Genomic DNA, 20136 nt, shown 5'->3' on the forward strand with positions numbered 1-20136 from the left:
ATAAGATGCTCTCTGTTAGGCTTCCTCTTATATTTCACTCTGCTGAGCTGAAGCCAACTGAATTGGTCTAAATGTGTGTATCTTGTGTTTTTTGGTTTGTTTTGGGAGCTAAGGATGCTGGGGAATATTAAGAACTACTTGGCAGGAGAACAGACTGTCTGCGCTCCGTCCCTGTAGCTTCCCTCTTCCTGTATGTGTGTGTTTATGTTCATCTGCCACAATTAGCGAATATGGCTACAGAAACGCTACACTGCAGTGAACAACAACGTATGTAATTATCATACATATGTATAATCATTATGTATACATACAATTTGCAGTGCTGGACTGAACTTAGAAGAAGAAACATTAGCAGTATTTTACGGTGTGATATTACTATTTTTAAGTAAAGGACCTAAATGCTTAACCTTAAACTGATTATTTGATCATTATTACTGATGCATTAACAAGCATGTCATTTTTATGCTGCACCTGCTTGATGTAGAGATGATTTGAACTACTGCATTTATTTCTGATGTATGATGATGTGAAAGTGTAAAGTAAAAATAAAATAGAAAGACTCAAGTAAGGCAAGGTCCTTCAAAATCAGTGTTGGTACCCTAATCAGTGTTGCAAGATCTCACTTTGCATCCAGACCCCGTCACCTGCCTTGGCATTATGATTCGGCTGCAATATGTGTGTACACAGTATGTGGTTACTTACTCTCTACTGACAGGGTGATGGGCTGGCTGGTTTTGTTCTCTCCGTTCTTGTCATTTACCGCCTGGACGTAGTAACGCCCAGCATCTGGTGCCACCGTAGACAAGATGACCAGCGTGTTGTCCAGAGTGATGGCACTAAGGAGACAAAAAAAATAAATAATTAACTTAATGAAAAGGAAGAAAAAAAATAGATAGGTGTGAGGAATCCAGAAAAATGCAAACCATTTAAAAACAAGATCTTTCAAGATCAAAAAGGTTCAGAAAAATCTTCTTAGGATAAATAATATATATTCAGCCTTCAATGGTAGTGTTGAGCTGCCTAATTAGATTTCAATATGTTAGAAGTCTGGTTATGTGTCCACACTTGATCCCATGGCTGAAAAGGGCATTAAACATTTTAACATTTTAATTACACTGTTCAATCAGCATTAGTTATATTGATTTACAATGTGTAAACAATGTGTTGCAAGGCAGAAATATTGACAACCTCTCCTACTTATACTCCTCCTTATGGTCGGTTTTGAAATATGATAGCCCTGCATAATAACCCTGAGCTTTTAATTGGCTATTTGTATCCCTCTGCTTCCTGTGGCCTGCGTTTTGGCAGCAAACCACTGTTGGCAGGAAACAATGGTATCTTCCTTGTCGGCTGCTAGAATGACACCTGAATAAGTAAACACTGATCCATTTTTCAGCAGGTGTTCTATAGGGGCTAATACCTGGTATCTTGTTGTCTCTATCAAGCCTTACCTTGGACTTTCCCTTGTCAATGCAGCAACCAGTGAGGGAGAACCCCTCCTTCCTCCTCCCTCCACTCTGGCGCCTGATGTTACAGCCCCCTGACTATGTTTACAATCAATATTTTCTTATTATCTGTGCCTGTTCAACAATCTGGAGGAAGATAGTGTGTTCCAACTGGGTGCCTTCCTCCACATATATCTTTTCATCTGGCCTTATCCCTCCATCCACCATCCACCGCTCCATCCTCCTCCTCCCCCCCTTAGCTTCACTACCCGCTCCATCACCCCAGATACTCAATGTGGTCACATGCAAAGGTCACGATTGGTTATCTGCCCTGGCAAACACACAACTACCAAACCAAAAAGCTGTCTGCAGGAGAGACACAGAATAGATATTTGAGAATTAAAACAAAAAAAAAACAACCACAAAAAGGTGCATTTGTGACATTATTGACACACCTTAAGACCGGGGCACTTTTACATCAGAAAACAAGAGATTTTCAGTCACAGACCTATTTGGAAGCTTGGTCTTTCAGAAAAATACTACTGTTAGAGAAACAAATCAATATCATTCAAATGGTTGTGGCTACCCTCTGTGCTCTGTGACATTTCTCTTTGATTTTCTTTTTGACATTTTCTTTAAAGTTCCTAGAACTATTGGCAGTGCTATATCTGGAATAACTGCAAAACTGCAAACAGTAATGGCTTGTTCTATAGAACTACTGTAATTCTCGCTGCTTGTTGTACGCAAGTGTAAAGACGATGACCCCTGTCGTATATATCTCAGCAATGTTCCTGCTTCATGACGGTTTACCTCTTTCTCACTCTCCTCATCCAATATCTCTTTCTCTTTCTCTCTTTCTCTCTCTCTCTCTCTCTTCTACTCTGTTCCCTTCTTCCTCCTTCCTGACCTTCATCTCTTCAGGGGGGATCTAAGTACCTGCTGAGCCTCATCATGGGAACAAGAGAGTTGATGAGAAAGTGGGGTATGTAAAATAGGAAAGAAGTAAAAAAAAAAAAAAAGTAAATACAGGTGTGCACACATAAAAGAAAAACCCTGAAATTCGCACTGTAGCTCTATAAGGAGAACTTTGGCAACATACAGGAGATGACATAGCACAAAGAGTGATATGCCTTGTGTGCTACATCTCGCTACCTGTGCTGTTAGCATTTACAATATGATGACTTATTAGATCCATCCACGGACTGATTGATTTTCAAATATCTCATAGTGGACACAGTCACTGGGCTCATTTGGGATTCCCCATGCATGCTGAGACTGAAAACAGTCTTTCTAAAGGGGCTGGCAGGCCTCAATGACTGCAGCTTATGATCTGCGGTAAATATTTAATGCTAGCTCGCTGGAGCGGTGACATCCTGGACACACAGCTATGAATTATGGATCCCTTCAGGGATGTGGGCAGAACGGAAGTGTCCAAAGCGCTGAATGAATCCCAGGTGACTTTCCCAGGACCTTTCTAAAATGGGGACACAATTCAGGACTTAACTTCTTTACCTGTCGCTTAAGAAACTCTTATGGATGAATGTACAGGTTACTGCTGCTACGTTACAGGAGGCAGAGCTTTATACAACCTGTCGTGAAGAGACAGCACATCCTCTCTGTGATAATGTGTCACGCACTGTACGAGAGGACCTTACAAGGTCTTTCCCTTTTTTTAAGTTTCTTTTGCATCCAAAGACCTCTCACTACTCAAAAACCATGTCCAAGCACTTGCAAAACTACATTTGAACTAATATTTCACCATCATTCACAGCAAGTTCAGATTTCATCAGTGTTCATGTGAGCAGGAGGCAATTTTTCTCCCTGCTAGTTGATTTTAATGTGCTGCCCTGCTGAGCTCTCTCTCCCCTCAGCCTGTAATCAGGGCTGCTGCAGCGGGGGTCATATGAAACTTTGTTACACAGCGTGTTCAGCAGATCTAACTGCTCCCTACTCTCGCCTGGCCTTAGGGATCAAAGACCACATGATGCAGGAAGAAATTAAAAATAAGCCAATTATCCAGAATGGCTTTTCTTGTATATCAAGGGAAAAGGAAGAGGTGGATAAGAATTTGGTTATGAGAAGCAATGAAATTGTTCTTTCTTTTCTTTTCTGTTTTTTACTGGCTCACCGTGTAGTGATTTCTTGTTTTAGCATGTTGCTTATTTTTCTCTCATTCTCTGTCTGGATGCATTTCGGTCATTCATATCCAACTCCCTAGTCACTCAGTGGTGTTGTGAGCAGCTGTCTGAGGCTTGCTTATAATGATGGCTTACCAAGTATCCAACACAGTGCAGGGATTTATCAAGCCACAGAACTGAGAAATTTGGACAAATCAGATATGTGTGATATGTTTTATAATATAAATGTGAATTTCTGTCTGCTATTTTTCTTTTATTCCTGCATCTTTGACTGCTTTTTCTTTTTATTCCAACCCAATTTCCTTTTCCATTATTATTCTCCAGAACAAGCTGCAGTTCACAGGAGAGCCTGGCAGGCTGGACAGCTGCTCAGAAACATCTTGGCCAACTGTGCAGCTTTTCTGTTCAACCCCAATTTAGCTTGCAACAAGAAGCAATATTAGTTTCATACGCAATTACCTTCTTGTGGATCAGTTTATTTATATTTAGCATTAAGAGTGGGTTTTCAATGACTGCCAGCCTTATAATGATTATGTAGCACTAATCAATAATGATCAAGGAGATTTATGTTTGATTGAAATAGAAAGATGGAAATTTAAATGTTTGATTTCCCACCGGTTAGGTCCCCTCTTTAATTTTCATTACACTAATAAATTACATGAATGCAAAATTAAATAAACAATGATTCATGGTTGCTCTCTTTAATTAGAAACACATTGTCCCTGAACTGAATATTTTGAAACACTAGCTTAAGAACACATCTTTGTAGCTAGTTCAACCACTGAGTTTGTCGGTCTGTATGCATATCTTATCGTGTTAATCCAGTACTGACATAGTGTGACAGAGCCGGGCCTGTTCTAACACATACACACACTCGGGAGTGTTTTGGCATCTGTCGTGGCTGTCCCTCTCCGCTGGGCCGTGAGGGGCCTAACCTCGCTCCACAGCCTCAGACCTCCATTACATGCAGACAAATGGCCCCGGTCGACTGATGGCCTCCCCCAGGAGGGGGAGAGGGGTCGGCGGGATCAAGCGGCTCACATGGCTGGCTAAGGTATGAGTCAAACCGAAGCCAGTAGACAGATGAAGGCAAAAAGAAAGCAGGAGAGAGAGAGAAGAGAGTGAGAGCAAGCAGCAGGCTGCATGCCCTACTGCTCAATAGACCTGTGATGAAAAAGCTACAGCTCCTGGGGATGGAGAGATGGAGGAGTGAGAGAGATGAGAAGAGGTGGGGGGAGTGTTGCTCATGAAAACAGCCACTTGTTTTCTCACCGGGGGCATGAACTAGAGATTTGTGGCTCACTGTTCGCTTTCTGCTTCCCTGTTGCTCGTGGTTGGTTGAGTGTTCAGAAAACCAGCGTCGGTGAAGAAAAAAGGATGTGCCAAATAACCTACAAAGTCAAACAGTGTCATAAATGAACCCATCTGCCGAGTAGCCAAAGATTTCACAACATAACATACTATTACTAAGTCCATCCAGAAACTGAATCCACTCAACCATCTTTCTACACATCCACATATAGGACTATCAATATCTGAGCTTTACCAAGACAGCACTTTCTTCGATAGAGTATAATATTTTAACCCTTTTTTTAAATTATGAGACTTCTTAACACAGTGTTAGATAAAAAAAAACCTGTATTGATAGTATAAAGATGCAAAAGTAGCCTGACCAAGCATACTTTCATTACTTTACACTTTTCTTTGATCAAAAAGTATTTAGCAAGTATTTGATTCTCTCCTAGATACTGTATATGCAGCGCTCTCTGGTTTCAGCTACTCATATATATAAAGACAAGCTGATTTTGTCTGTTTGTTTGTTGTATCATTGTAAATTGAATAACTTTTAGTTGGTTGGACAAAACAAGTATCTCTTTGGGAAATGTTAAACTAAATGATTAATATAGGAAAATAATCAACAAACTAATCATTAATCACAGTAATCATTAGTTTAGTTGCAGCCCTAGATACAGTACAAACATTCCTTCATTTCTGCATCCATACGCATGATGATATGTTGTTCCCTACTGCGAGAGCTACCTCTCCTTGACATCGCATCCCTTCTGACCTGCAGGTCGTTGGGTGCATGACTAATGCCGGGCAGTTGGTTGTAGAGAAATGCAGAGGAGGCTTGGCTATTCACTGGCCCTCATGACTAATGGGGAATCCATAGCAGACTGACAGGACCTGAGCATCACAGGCAGAGGCCATTAATTGATCAGTAGCTACAGCAGATTACTCAAGGGAACTGTGTGTGTGTGTGTGTGTGTGTGTGTGTGTGTGTGTGTGTGTGTGTGTGTGTGTCAGGGATGTCCTCCCGTTGACTCCCCCAGGTCAGGCTCCCCTTGTGTTCTGTCTTAACAGACACCTCTACAAGGTTGTTTTCTGTGTAATGCAGATAAATCCATGTCCAAGTGTCAATAGAAAGTTTCTGGGAGAAAAAATAAACACGTAGTGGCTAGTAAGTTGTTGTCACAGATGAAATAGTGAGGGGATGGGTGCCATCGCTATATCCAGTAGCAAGCTCACCTTCTAGCCAGCAGCACTACAATTACAGAAGGAGCCTCTGATTATACACCACATTAAGTCCCCAAAATAACATAACAAATCATGCCAGATGAATGGAAAAGACCCTGCCAAATGCATTCCCATTCAATAAAGGAAGGATAATGACTGTTGCTTATAAATAAGTTATTTTTCTCTTTGCATTCTGCTTCACATCACAATACAACAAAAACATGAGGACCCAGGTTGAACCGATCCATTGCATCCATCTATGCCTCAGTGAACATTTCAGCAATAAGTCAAGAAAGGGCAACATTTCTTGAACCTTGACAGTGAACCAGAAGAGCACAGCAAAGACCATCAGAGAGAATCACTAGACAAAGTGAATCCACAAGTTTATGAGTGTAGCGCGAGAGATGGCACAGAAGTCTTTGCCTTTGCCAAGAGCAACAGCTGCAGAGACCACATGGCAAAAAGAGAGCAGTCACAGTGCAACAGTGAGATGCTGACTTGCCAGGGGGAAACTGGCAGCAGGGAAGTAAAATTGCAGAAGGTTTTTGTGGGTTTATTTTACATATCCAGGGTCCTGGTGGTACATTGCGTTGACACTGTAATACGTGTGTGTACTTGCGTCCCTGACCGGATTGGATTTTAGTAGCCTATTCAATTGGGGATCCATTGTCAAGTTGATAAATTACCTTGATATATCTGGTCAGACTCTACTGAAACTCTTTTTAAATATTATCTAGATATTTCACCCAAAACCAAAAATATGAACTTCATGGTGGCACAGAGAAGGTACTGCAACAAAAGACAAAGCAGACAAACGTGTGCTGTAGCCTATATGAAGACAGTGTTTTATCATCATTGATACTGGAGAGTAAGTGAAGTGACATTTGCAGGTATGATCTGCTGGTAGATCCTGTGCTGAAGTTGAGCAGCTAATTCATCTGACCAGCAAACTAATGTTAGTGCATGTCTGTTTGGTGGCTCATTCAGCAAGCTAAGGTTCAGGACAAGACATGTGTTTCTGTAAGTTATTTAGGGAGACTTTAGCAATAGAGATAATGATGGTTGTTATTCAAAGTCTGTGGCTATTGTGTTATGTAGCAGGCTGCTGTCTGGGTCAGTGTGACCTTCTGCTCTGCCTGTGATAGAAAATTGATGTTCTTGCAAGTTACTGTGACTTAAATGAACAGTAGCATGGAGCCTTTGAAAACCTCAGTTCTAAAGTGTCGGTTCTACCTTGCTTTTCAGTTGAATTTTCTAACCAGGAGGGATCGAATAAACAGTATGTAATTGAAAAGGCCACTTGTTTTCAGTGTATGCTATTAAGAGACGATGCAAGACCAAAACAAAAACTACTCTCCTGTATGACACAATTTGAAGAAGAAGCTCTCAGCATTTCGATGAACGGCGCAAACTGATCAGAATGTGAATGTAAACACAATGCCACAAGAGGTCTAGTTGAAATACAACAGCTTGCAGAGAAATCAAGTCTTGTATTAGCTGTTAGATTGGTTGGAGGTAATTACCACAGTTATTCTGGGTGTGCGTTTTTTTCCCTCTCTGCTCTACTGCTGAGGTGTGATTAAGCAGAGCACAGCGTGACGTTCAAGGCAGATCCCTAAGGAGCCTGCCTTAAAGATATGACACCTGAGGAGGTATAGTGGGAGGAGGGGACAATGAGGGGAGACAGAGAGAAGCAGGTAAAAAGCATAGATTGGGAAATGGTCACCATAGTGGTACTGCATGTTTTTTTCTTTTCAATCCTTTATCTCCTTTCACTACTATTTCCCATTGTCACTTGAAATACATGGATCTTGCAGATAGAACTACCAGTCTAACAATGACTACAATCATTATGTGTAGAGGGCCATCTGACATGTTTAGAGAGACCACACAGCTGGAACTAACTCTGGAGAGCACTAGTCCTTGGAAAGGGCCTTCATCAAGGTAACATTTGTGGTTCGGCACAGAACTCTCTCTTTGGGGCTCGCTCCATCTTCCCCACTAGTGAGACTTTGATGCCTCTACGGAGTCAACGCTAGTGGCACGAATCAAATTCAATTAAATGATTTTCAATGAAAAGGCCGCCTGTTATCAACGGTGCTCATTTGCACACAGTGACCTTGGCGGTGCATGCAGAATTAGCATTCTCAGAGCTGGAGGGTAGGAAGCGAGGATGAAGAGACGCAAAGTACACACAGTGGGTGGCCTATTATGGAGGCAAAAGGAGAGGGAGAGAGAGAGAGAATATCTACAGAAGAGATAAAAGAGAAAGAGAGAGAGAGAAAGAGAGACAGGAAAAAATATTGTCAAAGTTGCAATCATTTACTTTTTACAATAATCTGTTCAAATACCAACATACATACTCCGCGAGTCACAGTTTGACTTTACTGAAAACAACTTCCCAAAAGTTATCCAGATATTCACAACAAGACAGAACAAAATCAAAATGACTGGTCTACCTACGGCCATCGGCGGCCTTCAGCTTCTCAGTCAGTCTGGGTGCTTGTCTCATTGTCATTCTAGGTCAGGGTATGATTACTGATGATGAGGAGCTGATAAGAAAGATTCACTCTAACCAAGGGCAAGGTCACCTCCCACTGCGAAGAAATGCAGATGTGATGAGATGGGGATAAGCGTCTTGTACAAACACACACACACACACACACACACACACACACACACACACACACACACACACACACACACACACACACACACACACACAAACACACACACACACAAACAAAAGGACTGAGCTGTATGGAAGAAACCTCTGTACACATGCTTTACCACAAAAGGCCTGTCATTTAAGAGAGCCAGAAACACTATCCCCTCGAGTGGAGATATAGAATCTGTAGCCAAATGGAAGCTATAATATCAATTTCCTTGTTCCTAAAATTGCACATGCACCTCAAGCAACTAATGTGCCAAAACTGGCCACTGCTGCTTTCTTGGGCCACAGAAGTGAATCAGAGTGAGAGAGAGCACCTCTTTCCCAATTCATTTACTCCTCTTCCATTTTAAGTGGAAGCAAAACAACAATCCCATTTGAGCCTGTCATCAGCTCCTGTGGTTTCTAGCCCCACCTGGTACTGATGGTAACGTATGATAACAGCCGACCTCAGAGACGGCACGGTCTCCTATTTTGAGACCAAAATGAAGAAAGACAGAGGAGAGGAAAAAGAGAAAGAGACAGATACATCGATAAACTGAGATATAAGTGGTTTAGGTTTTCTTATAAAGCAAAAAAATGAGGGAAAAGGGGGCAATTCCATTCAACACAGTCCCAAAACTGCTTTCTTCTTAACCCTTATTCAGCAAAAGAAATATGAACTCTGCCTTTTTGGAAAATTCAGCGAGGTGAATGACAAATGACAGGAAGGAAAGAAAACACTTTCAAAGGCAAAGCACCCAAAAGACCCACAGGAACAAACAAGACACCAAACAGTATTCACAGGATCAAGACTAAACACAAGGCAAAAGGCACAAAAGATTAAACAGAAACAAGTAATAAATAAATAAAAAATAAAAACTTACATTCGACTGCTTGGTGGAATCTTGCGCCCATCTCTGAACCAGGTGACTTGCGGCTGGGGGAAGCTGCGAATGCGTGGCGCGGGTACGACGGCGCCCTCTCCTTGAGAGACAGACTGTGTACGTTCACCCTCTTCAAAACTGCCCATAACTGCCAGAAATCAAACAGACGACACACAACCACAAAAGAAAAAAGCATGTGAGAGAGAGTAAGAAAAGAAAAGGGCGCGTAAAGTCACAGGCAGAAAAATGTCCCTTTCCTTCTTGAGTGTGACTTTTGGTGCCTGCAGAGCTTTTGCCATCTGTTTTCTTATCTGAAATGCTACATCGAGTGGCTTTGATGGACAGCGCAGCGTTGTTGCCATGGTTTCCAAAGTACATCAAGAAAGGCTTGGAGAAACCAAGACGTAATGACTCACAGAGGGACACAGAGGGGATGCTAAATTGACTCATATTCATATTCTGTGTCCTCCTTTGTGGAATGCATCGAGGACAATCAATCTTGATCACTCTCTAAATGTGTGCATTACTCAATATAGTAGATGACCAGCACTGTCGCTATTCTATTATCTCCTAATACATTTCATTTGTTACAGCAGATTTATTCCTCCATAGCCTCATTATATGGTAAGAGCTGACAAAAATACTGCACTAATATTTCTGCTCGGTGCTCTTATTTGTAAGTGAGATCTATGGGGAGGATAGGATTTTTTGATGGATTTCACTGCAAATGGGCCTAACTTCCAATGGTTCTTTCAGTCCTCTGATACAATCATATTGGCTGGTGCTGACTGTAAACCTTTAAAGGACAGCAGTAACAAGCAGACTCGGTCTTCTCTTTCTCCCGACACTGTCTGAAAAAGAAAGTGCAGACTTTTTGGCGAGGTGACAGCTGAATACCTAAAGATTGTTTTTGTTTTGTTTTATTTATTTTTTTTTAGCTCTATGAGCTGCACAAAAAAGATGGATCATATCTCTTCAGTTCAAGGGAAACAATAAAGAAAACTCTGCTGAAGTCATTTGAACATTACATCAAACACTCAATTAAGTCTCAACACAGTTTAGAAATAATATCTTTGAAACATGTAAGGATCAAGGTATGGAGCTTTGAACTAGGGATGTTAGAGTAGTTGTGCGTTGATGGCAATCTTATTTTTCTCTCTCTCTCTCTCTCTCTCACTCTCTTTCAAAGAGAATAAAAAAGGTAATCTGGCTTTGCGGTGCAGCTGTGATGCTTAGCTTAAATGAAAATCTGGGAAGTGTGCAAATCCCCTGACTTTGATCTGCAGTTTCGGCAATGTGATGTCCTCCTCCCCTTCCCTAATCTCTAATGCCTCGGCATGTTTCCCTTTCTCTGAGGTGTGTCTCTGCAATCCTAATTGTGCTGCCTCAATGGAATAGCTTGCAAAAGAGATCTCCCCATCTCTCCCTTTATATCTTTTTTTTTCTTCCTTTCCCTCACTTGTCTATCTCATCCATTTCTTCTGCAGGTGTCCTTAATTCTCCTTTTTACTCTGCCTCACCATCCGTATCTCTTCATGAGGAACTGATGAAGGGGAAGAAGAGAATTATGGAAATGGGCAGAGGTGGGAATATAGAGAAACAGAGTAACAGCGGGGTGGAAGCCAAGAAATAAATAGAAAGCAGTGGTGGCCAGACTACAGTCAAGAGAGAAGGAAGAAAAATGACAACTGAAAGAAACAACAGTGATAGAAGCAACAAAGAGTCAGACTGTTGGAAGAGAGAGGAGATGCAGAAGAAAGCAGTTGGCTACATCAACAGTATGTTTTTCCAATATTGTAGAAGTGGACTTATGGGATTGTTAGTCCCTCTCTGTCTCGCTACCATCTCTTTCTCCCTCACGCCTGGTTGGCTGCATTGTTCAGTCAGGTACAGCGGTGTCACATCCACTCAAATGTCGCTGGAACAAGGGGAAGCCAATGAACCTGGCATACCCTGGGCAGACGGGATAATGGGTGTAGGATGGCTGCGACTTTGTAGGAAGGGAGGGGTGTGGATTCGACATGACAAGCCTTGCTTCTCCATTGTATTTTACAAACCGGGAAGGATTGGATTTACAGTATGTCACTGAAAAGGCCACATCCTTTGGACATGTGCTATTATTATATATTATAAAAAAGTTTGTGGTTCACACATAGAAGTGAATGGTGAATGGTGGTTACTGCTAGATGTGACGATGTGAGCCTTGTGTGCATCCCCACTACCCCTACCTGGAATTTGATTTTTTACCATTTCCTGAAGGGTGCAAAAAATGTTGCTACCAGCACATAAAAGTCCTTGCAATCTTCCTCTGCTACCTCCCTTTTGAAAAAATAAAAAATCAGACAAGATTGAAACAAGACAAGAACACTCGCTTCTCTCCTGTATTAGACAATTTGAAGAAGCAGCTCTCAGCGTTTCGACGAACGGCGCAGGACAAACTGATCACAACATGAATGTAAACACGATGCTACAAGAGGTGTAGTTGAAGTACAACAGCTTGCAGAGAAAGCAAGATTTTTATTAGCTTTTAGATTGGTTGGAGGTGATTACCACAGTTATTCTGGGTCTAGGTTTTTTTTTTTCCTCTCTCTCTCCTCGATTGCTGAGGTGTGATTAAGCAGAGCACAGAAAGAAGCAGCAAGACAGACCCCTAGGGAGCCTGATAATTAAAGTTATGACACCTGAGGAGGTATAGCGGGAGCAGGGGACAATGAGCGAAGACAGAAAGAAGCAGGTAAAAAGCACAGAGTGGGAAAGTAAGAGAGATATTGTAAATGAAAGAGGAACCATAGTGGTCCATGGCATGTTTTTTTTTCAATCCCCTTCCTCCCTTTACTGCTATTTCCCATTTTAACTTGGTGCATGGTGGACCACTGTGGACACCTGACCTACATGGATCTACCAGGCTCCCAGTTACTGTAACCATTATGCATAGAGGCCCATGTGACAATGTTTAGAGGAGATACAGGGCTGGAACTAACTCTGAAGAGCACTAGCCCTTGCAAAAAGACTTCATAGAGGCAACGTTTGTTTGCAAAAGAGATCTTCCCATCCCTCCCTTTTGATCTTTTTTCTTGGTCTCCCTCCCTTGCCTCTCTCATCCATTTTTTCTGCATGTGTCCTTAAATCTCCTTTTTACTCTGATACACTGTCCCTACCCCTTCGTGAGCAACTGATGAAAAGGAAGAGGATAACTACGGAAATGGGCAGAGGTGGGAATATAGAGAAACAGAGTAACAGCAGGGTGGAAGTCAAGAAATAAATAGAAAGCAGAGGTGGCCAGACCAAAGTCCCGAAAGAGAGAAGAAGAAAAGACCGACTAAAAGAGACACTGATAGAAGCAACAAAGAGTCAGACTGTTGGAAGAGAGAGGAGATGCAGAAGGAAGCAGTTGGCTACATCAACAGTATGTTTGCCCAATACTAAAGAAGTGGACTTATGGGATTGTTAGTCCTCTCTCTTTCTCCCTATCATCTCTTTCTCCCTCATGTCTGGTTGGCTGCATTGTTCAGTCAGGTACAGCGGTGTGTCACATCCACTCAAATGTCGCTGGAACAAGGGGAAGCCAATGAACCTGGCATACCCTGGGCAGACGGGATAATGGGCGTAGGATGGTAGGGGGTGGGGGTGGGGGGTAGATTCAACATGACAACACTCCAGACACCTCTGTGGTGCGTCTGTAATAGCTCGTTAACAAGACGAGGGAGTGGAGCAGCCTGAAACCGGCGCTGGAAATTTACAGAAACACAGCGCATCTGAGTCGCATTTTCGCCAAGAAACGACAGATGTTGTTGACAAAAGATAGAGAATGAAATAAGTGGCGGTCATATTGAAATGAAGCAAAGTTAAAAACAACCACGGCAACAATATCAATCTAATGAGAATGCTGAGTGGAACAGCTGTCCGGGTTGATAACACCCCGAATGAGATGCAGGTAGATCTTTCACCCTGCCAGCATCTGTCCCTCCCTAGTCAGTCCTTGATACAAAGGCAACCAAACAGAGTGTGGGCATACTGTGTACTCTGCAGGCAGTCAAACACACACACAGATACGCTCTCTGTGTCTATCATACATCCATTTATTCATCCATTGGCTCTATTTATCTCTGTTTCACCTGCAACCCTTATGTATACTTACAGGCCACCTGTACTTCTGTACGCCTCTGTAGAAGGGCTCCCACTCGATTCCTGACGATGCAGCGGTAGAAGCCAGCATGGGAGCGGTCCAATGAGGGGATCAGATACCTTTAAAGTAGAGTACACAAACACACACACAAGAAACAGATGAAGATTCTCTTAAATCACAAAAAAACTGGTAAACTAATTATGTCAAATGTAGAAATCAAAGGGGTATTTATGTAAGTGCACAAACACAGGCATTTGCAAATGTTTAAACGCAAACGTGCTAAAAAGCTACAAACGCAGATCAGTGTCTGAGCACACACACGTACTTAAGACCATCTAATAGAGGAACAAGGGCACAGAGGACATCGGAGCTTAGCTGTTGTTTATTCCAATGATAATGATGCTCAAGAGGCTAACCCGGCTACCACAGCGAAGCTCTCCCCCAAGACACACGCACTTGCATACACAGATAACAAACACCTGTATTAAAATGTCTTTGGAAATGCAAACACACATACGTGCACACAATTCCCTGGGGCAAAGGTGGAATCTGCATGTCTCCAGCAATTCACACTCCACCCATGACCTTGACTTCAGTGTCCAGCTGTGGTGACAGTACTGCCTCCCTGCCATGTGGAGGCAGCGTAACATACACTATACAGTATACAGCTGCTGTGTGTCAGGGATTATATATTGTAGACGGACCACTGATTTATTGTATGTTGCATATTGAGCCACATCTGGAAATAGCTGATGTCAAACGAAGATGTGAGTGAGGATAGATAAAAAGTAGATCTCGTTTATGTTGGGAAGATGACACAATATTGCAAATTGCCATATGTATATACAATATATAGGTTAATATAGTATATTAGTAAAATCTAGTAAAAATACTAGACTGGACAACTGATACTGGTAATAATTACTTTTTTTTCAAGTATACAATTAAAAACTTAGTACACTTTAATAGTATAATAAAATACAGTGCAGTTATGTTCTCTTAAGCATGCAAAATGGTACTTTGATTACACTTTGATGATATTGTTGACTCTTTTACTCTCTATGAAAAATGTATAATCAATATACTTTTATGTTGCTTGAAATATACTTCAGCACAATGATCATTTCAGTATGGCATAATTGACTAAATATCCTCCCCCATACGTTTCCAGCCTCTGATTTTTGTGACTTCACAAAACAAACAATCTGATGAGCACGCCCACGCTGCACAGTCATTGGTTTGAACTTGTCTCTCAAGCTCTTTTGTTTTTGGTTTTTTTGCTCAGTCCTCACATAACAAATTTCACCACTGCAGAGAACAACATGATGAATGCCTTTCAGGAGACACTGTCTGAAAGTGACACCATTTGTTGCATTGAGACCATAAAGACATGCATAAATAGCTTTTGGAGAGAGATCAGGGAGGCTATAGTGATTTTTAGTGGTCAATCAAAATAGGTATAAAACTTTTTCCACTTTTTCCTTAAATACAAACCAAAAAAGTTTGATTTAAGCATGCTCTAAATCCCTTTTCTTCTGTCTTTGTATAACAGGTTGCAGATTCAACCATTAGACCATTAGAATATCACCTGTGAACTAACAAGCAGTCTATTGGCTACAAGGAAATGATTCCTGCATATTCTCTTCAGTAAGCAATGTTTTTGTTTGATTATGTGCATACAGGCTTTCAACATCTACAATTTCTTAGAGAGATAAACCCAACAGTACTAGGATACAGATTGGCTTTTGTCTATTTTGAGTCATTCAAGTAATTTCAGAAATCAGGCATCCAGACTATTCAGCACACCAGGAATCAACTATTTAACAGCCATCCAATAACTAATACATGCCTGTGCAGTGGGATACATGGAGCGGCCAACTGTTAAAATGGTTGCACAGACAGTCTCTAATGGCATGTTCGATGGCAGCACAGCATGTAGAGGTTGTGAATAAGCCTTCAGCGACTTGTACACGCTTAATCCGAGTCATCCTAGCACAACACATTCTTGTCAAAATAAATACTTCTTGTAGGAAGTGAACCAGTTTCTACCAGGAGTATACTTGCCATCTTTGCTGTAATGTTCCTGCATGATGTGCTCAAGGGTCTTTGCAATAGCACACTGCCAGCGAGAATGTCTAAGTTTAACCTTTAGTTAATGGGATGTACCAGTTTCTATAGTAGCCATATGCAATTTGTTTGAAACGTTTGCATGAATAAATGTTTAGGAAGAACATGAGTCAAGGAAAGAGAAGTAAAAGGAAGAAATTCTAACGTTCATAGGTTCTTTTAATTGAGGACAGTCTTGGAATAGCTGTCATCACAGGAATTGTTCCTTTAAAATAAGCAAGAATGTTTATGTATGATGTTGATTATAAAAAATGTACTCCTTTCAAATGATTTGCCGTTTGCAGAACTCACAAGAACTCTACTCACAAGTTTTTACTGACCGCCAAAGACTGAAGGGAAGAGTGGAATAATAAACTGATATATAAGCTTCTAAGAGGCTGTATAAATGTACTGAATGAAATGTAAAGTACAATCAAAATATTATTTTTCCACACCTGCTCACAACCAGAATATTCTTTAAAAACCTTGACTTTGATCAGACTAACAAATACCGTTGTTATGTCGGTCCAAGCATCTAGCCAGTATGCCTTAAGGTTTGTTCAGAGTAATGTTCTTCAATGTCAAACTACATCAACATGAGGGAAATAACACTACCAAATAAAAACAGTACATTGTGTACCGTTTTCTCCAAAAGATACACCCTCATTTTAAAAAAAAAACAACTTTTTTTTATTAGATTTTCCAGTACTATACGATACACCCTCATTTGATGTTTTGATAATGTTGGTGGAGACCGCTGTGCAACATGTTGGCCCAGTATGTCTGCTGAGTTGAGATCTGGTGAGTGACCTCAGTCAGTGACCTCCTGTGCCTTTTCTTTAATTTGTCACAACTGACACTTTAATTGACACAGCTGTGCAAAAAACAGAAAAAGAAATAACATCGATTAAATATGCATTTCTTATATTCAGCGTGAAAAACGTTAAGATAACCACGCTTAGCAACAACAGCTTTTGTATTGACGGAAAATGACTCACTGCTGATTGGTCCCTAACTCAAATGTTCCAACATATGTGGGCTGAATAGATGAAGTGAAACCAAATAGCAATGATTTTCAGACTAATAAGTGAAGTTACTTACGTCCGGACTAAATCAACTTTCCTGTTTTATGTTTTTTTTTTAACTAACAAGCTGCCTCTATGCTTTGTAAGTAGCTGCTAATAAATGAAAGTAGTGCTGCAATAACAAATGGTTTGCTGTGTTGGAAGGCTGTTAATATCTAACAAATAATGAAGTAGTATCAAACTTCATTAGCGGCAACGTCAATTGGGCCCAATAGACTAAATGAGTTTCAGCCCAAAGTCTGTTAAGGCTTAATCAACTAATCAGGAGGCTCTATTAATGATGTGTGACTTTTTTCACATGTTCCATCATCTAAATTAATACAATTATGTATATGCGTTATGCATAAAGGGAAAGGATACGAGGTGCATAGATGATGGAATAGTGTGTGGGAAAGACTAAAGTGTAAAAATGTTAGTCACATCAGAGTCTGGGTGGAGAAGAAACAGATATTAAAGGAGAAAAAGCTGACAGGTGGTGTCTGTGCTCCAAGTTTAACCTCGTTGAGCCCTACCAAGAATACACCCCAGAGCCAAAGCCCTCGGGGTGACTTTAGACAGTAGTCTCTCTCTCTCGCTTTCTCCCTCTTTCGCTCTATCCCTTATATAATGAATACAATTAACCTTTGCAGAGCTGTGAGTGTTGGCAGCAGGTTGGGGGAGTCAGCAGGGGGCTCGATGTGTTGGACAGAGATTGATTGATGTTCCTGTGGTCAGCGCACTCCGTCAGATCCCCTTTAATTAGCCCCACTCAGGAGAAATGATTAGATGGAGGAGTGGCAGGGAGACGGATAGAGGGACAGAAGAAAGTGGGAGGACACGCTATGAAGTAGGGTGCAAAAGGGAGGAAGGTGGGGGAGTGCGGGAAGGATGGAGGAATGAAAAGATAGAAGGATAGAGAAGGAGGGAGGGATGGTATAGGGAATGATTGACAACACCATAATCCTCGATTGAAGATGGCTGCAGTGCACTTTAAAGTGAGTGTTCCCTTAATAACATAATTCCTGTGCCAAGGTTAGCTCCAATAACATTTTACTTAAATTGCTGGTTATACAGTACCATTATAAACCCTCAGACACACATTGCAGAGAAATTATAATTACACCCTAACTGCTGGAAAAGAAATTATAATAAATTTTAGAGCATCATAACGATGAGCTGGTAATGACGATCATATCTTTTAGCCCTACTTTCAATGCAGTTACCATCATTCCAAAGAGTTCTCCTGTTATTAGGGTTCATGTATTTAAAACCTGATGTAAGGATGTGTCTTTTACAATACATCACATCCCTCAAAAATGACTTTACATGTAATTATATTGTCAATGTCATCATGGTATTGTTCTGAGTTTACATCACCATCTTATAATAGTTTAATGTCACTTTACTTTCATTCAGCATTGTGGCACTCTTCTAAGACTTTAACAGCCTGTAATACATCTAATACTACTTATTTTTATAAAATAAGTAGTATTAGTGGCAAATTACTTCTTATATCTGACAGGCTTATTACTTGTTTTATTTTAGTGGTCATGATGGATTGATGTATGTCATTTTTCTAATATGATGATTATACGCTTGTGCTGTGCATATTGTGGCTTAAAATATCTATCACAGAATGCAACACGTACAATATTACAGTGTTTACTCTGTATTCATTCAAAATTATGAGCTTCACTGCTAAAATTTAACACAATCATTAATATCAATGGGCTACTAATGATTTTCACTCTCACACTGTGTGAGCATGATAACACCCTAGATACAGTAGAAGTGTTTTGAGTCATCCTCCCTCTTGTAATTTTTCAAAGGATATCTACGTGAAAAGGTACTGTTATAAGAGTAGTGTAGCTCTGTTAAGTGATAGGGTGGTGCAAATAGCAAGTGTGTGGTTGAGTAGCAGTAAAGTAATGGTGAATGTGAGTGCAGCAGACAAAAATGGTTAGCGCTAAGTTGACAATGTGGCAGTAATAGTACAGTTTAGGCTACAGGCTACAATGTGTCATTTAATACATTTTGCAGCTTCTCAAAATTGACAAAAAGTCTTTTCTGTTGTTTCTTCAACTGCTGACAATGGGTGAGAGTACTTTGACCAGACTCACTTAAAGTGGACTGACCTTTAAGGTGGAGGTGCAGTCAGTCATTTTAGTGCCAATCTTAGCAGCTTTTAAAGAGAGAACTTCCCCAACCACAAATCAGTCAGTGGAAATACTATGCTACCATGTGAGGAAACCAATTGAATATACTAACTCACACTTGCACAAACACACATTTTTTAATTATTTGCTGAGCCTCTGAGGTGATGCCTCTGAGCGTAGTTTCTTATTATCCAAAGCAAATCAATAATGTGGTATATATGTTTGAAGATATGTCCTTTGAAAGTGTATCTGATCATATATTGAGATCTCTTCTGAATTCTATTGGATAAGAGTTTTCATTTTAATCCTGTTCTATCTTCTTTATACCCACCACATACAACACATGACAGGTAATGGAGACTTCTGGCTTAAGCTACTGGAAATCAATAAGGGGTAATTCGTCTACAGGCCCAGAGGGACAGCATCCACATGTTCTGTCCAGGATATAGATGGACAACTTGTCTGATGGAGACAATTTACACGAACTACTGTCAATTGTATTTTGTCACTACTTTTTTATTTATTAAATAACATGGCTTTACCATGTTTTTCTCTGTACAGTTTGTCATGATCACAGTAAAAGCCAATTTCAACTGGTTGGGTAAAGGCTGGTGTAGTGAGTGGTGCAGTTTGAGCTTGAATTGCAGTTGCAGCCACTCACTGGAAGAGCTACACATATAACTGCAATCAACTGCATCAAAAACCCTGTCAGAAAACTGTCACATGTCAAAAGTTGTCAACAGAGGTGTGGAAAGATTCTTGGTCCTCTTTTATTTATTGTTTGATTGGATATTTCCTAATTTAAATCAAGATATCAAGAAACTGCTAATTTGAAGTTATTTTATTCATGCAACATTCTTGTGCTGCTGTATTGAAAAGTTAAGGGTGTTTTATTTATATTGTAGATAAAAGGGTTTTTGCAGAAAACTAAATGTTTTACCTCACACAAAGTTATCATATCAAATAATTTCAGAGCAAGAACAATTAGCAGTACGAATATTATAACAGTTTGAATCAGACTGTTTAATAAGACACTATCTTTTGTAA

General features: G+C 40.6%; 1 protein-coding gene across 1 annotated transcript in view; it reads right to left on the reverse strand.

The window, feature by feature from the left end:
• Positions 1-20136, reverse strand: part of sdk2b (sidekick cell adhesion molecule 2b) — a 74918-nt gene that overhangs the window by 47410 nt on the left and 7372 nt on the right. Inside the window, exons 2-4 of the mRNA XM_053341153.1 lie at positions 13776-13882; positions 9638-9785; positions 703-836 (exon numbers count right to left, since the gene is read on the reverse strand). Coding sequence (XP_053197128.1) covers positions 703-836; positions 9638-9785; positions 13776-13882 — 389 coding nt within the window. The remainder of the gene's footprint in view (positions 1-702; positions 837-9637; positions 9786-13775; positions 13883-20136) is intronic.

The sequence above is a fragment of the Scomber japonicus genome, chromosome 20 (assembly GCF_027409825.1).
Source record: "Scomber japonicus isolate fScoJap1 chromosome 20, fScoJap1.pri, whole genome shotgun sequence".
NCBI lineage: Eukaryota > Metazoa > Chordata > Actinopteri > Scombriformes > Scombridae > Scomber > Scomber japonicus.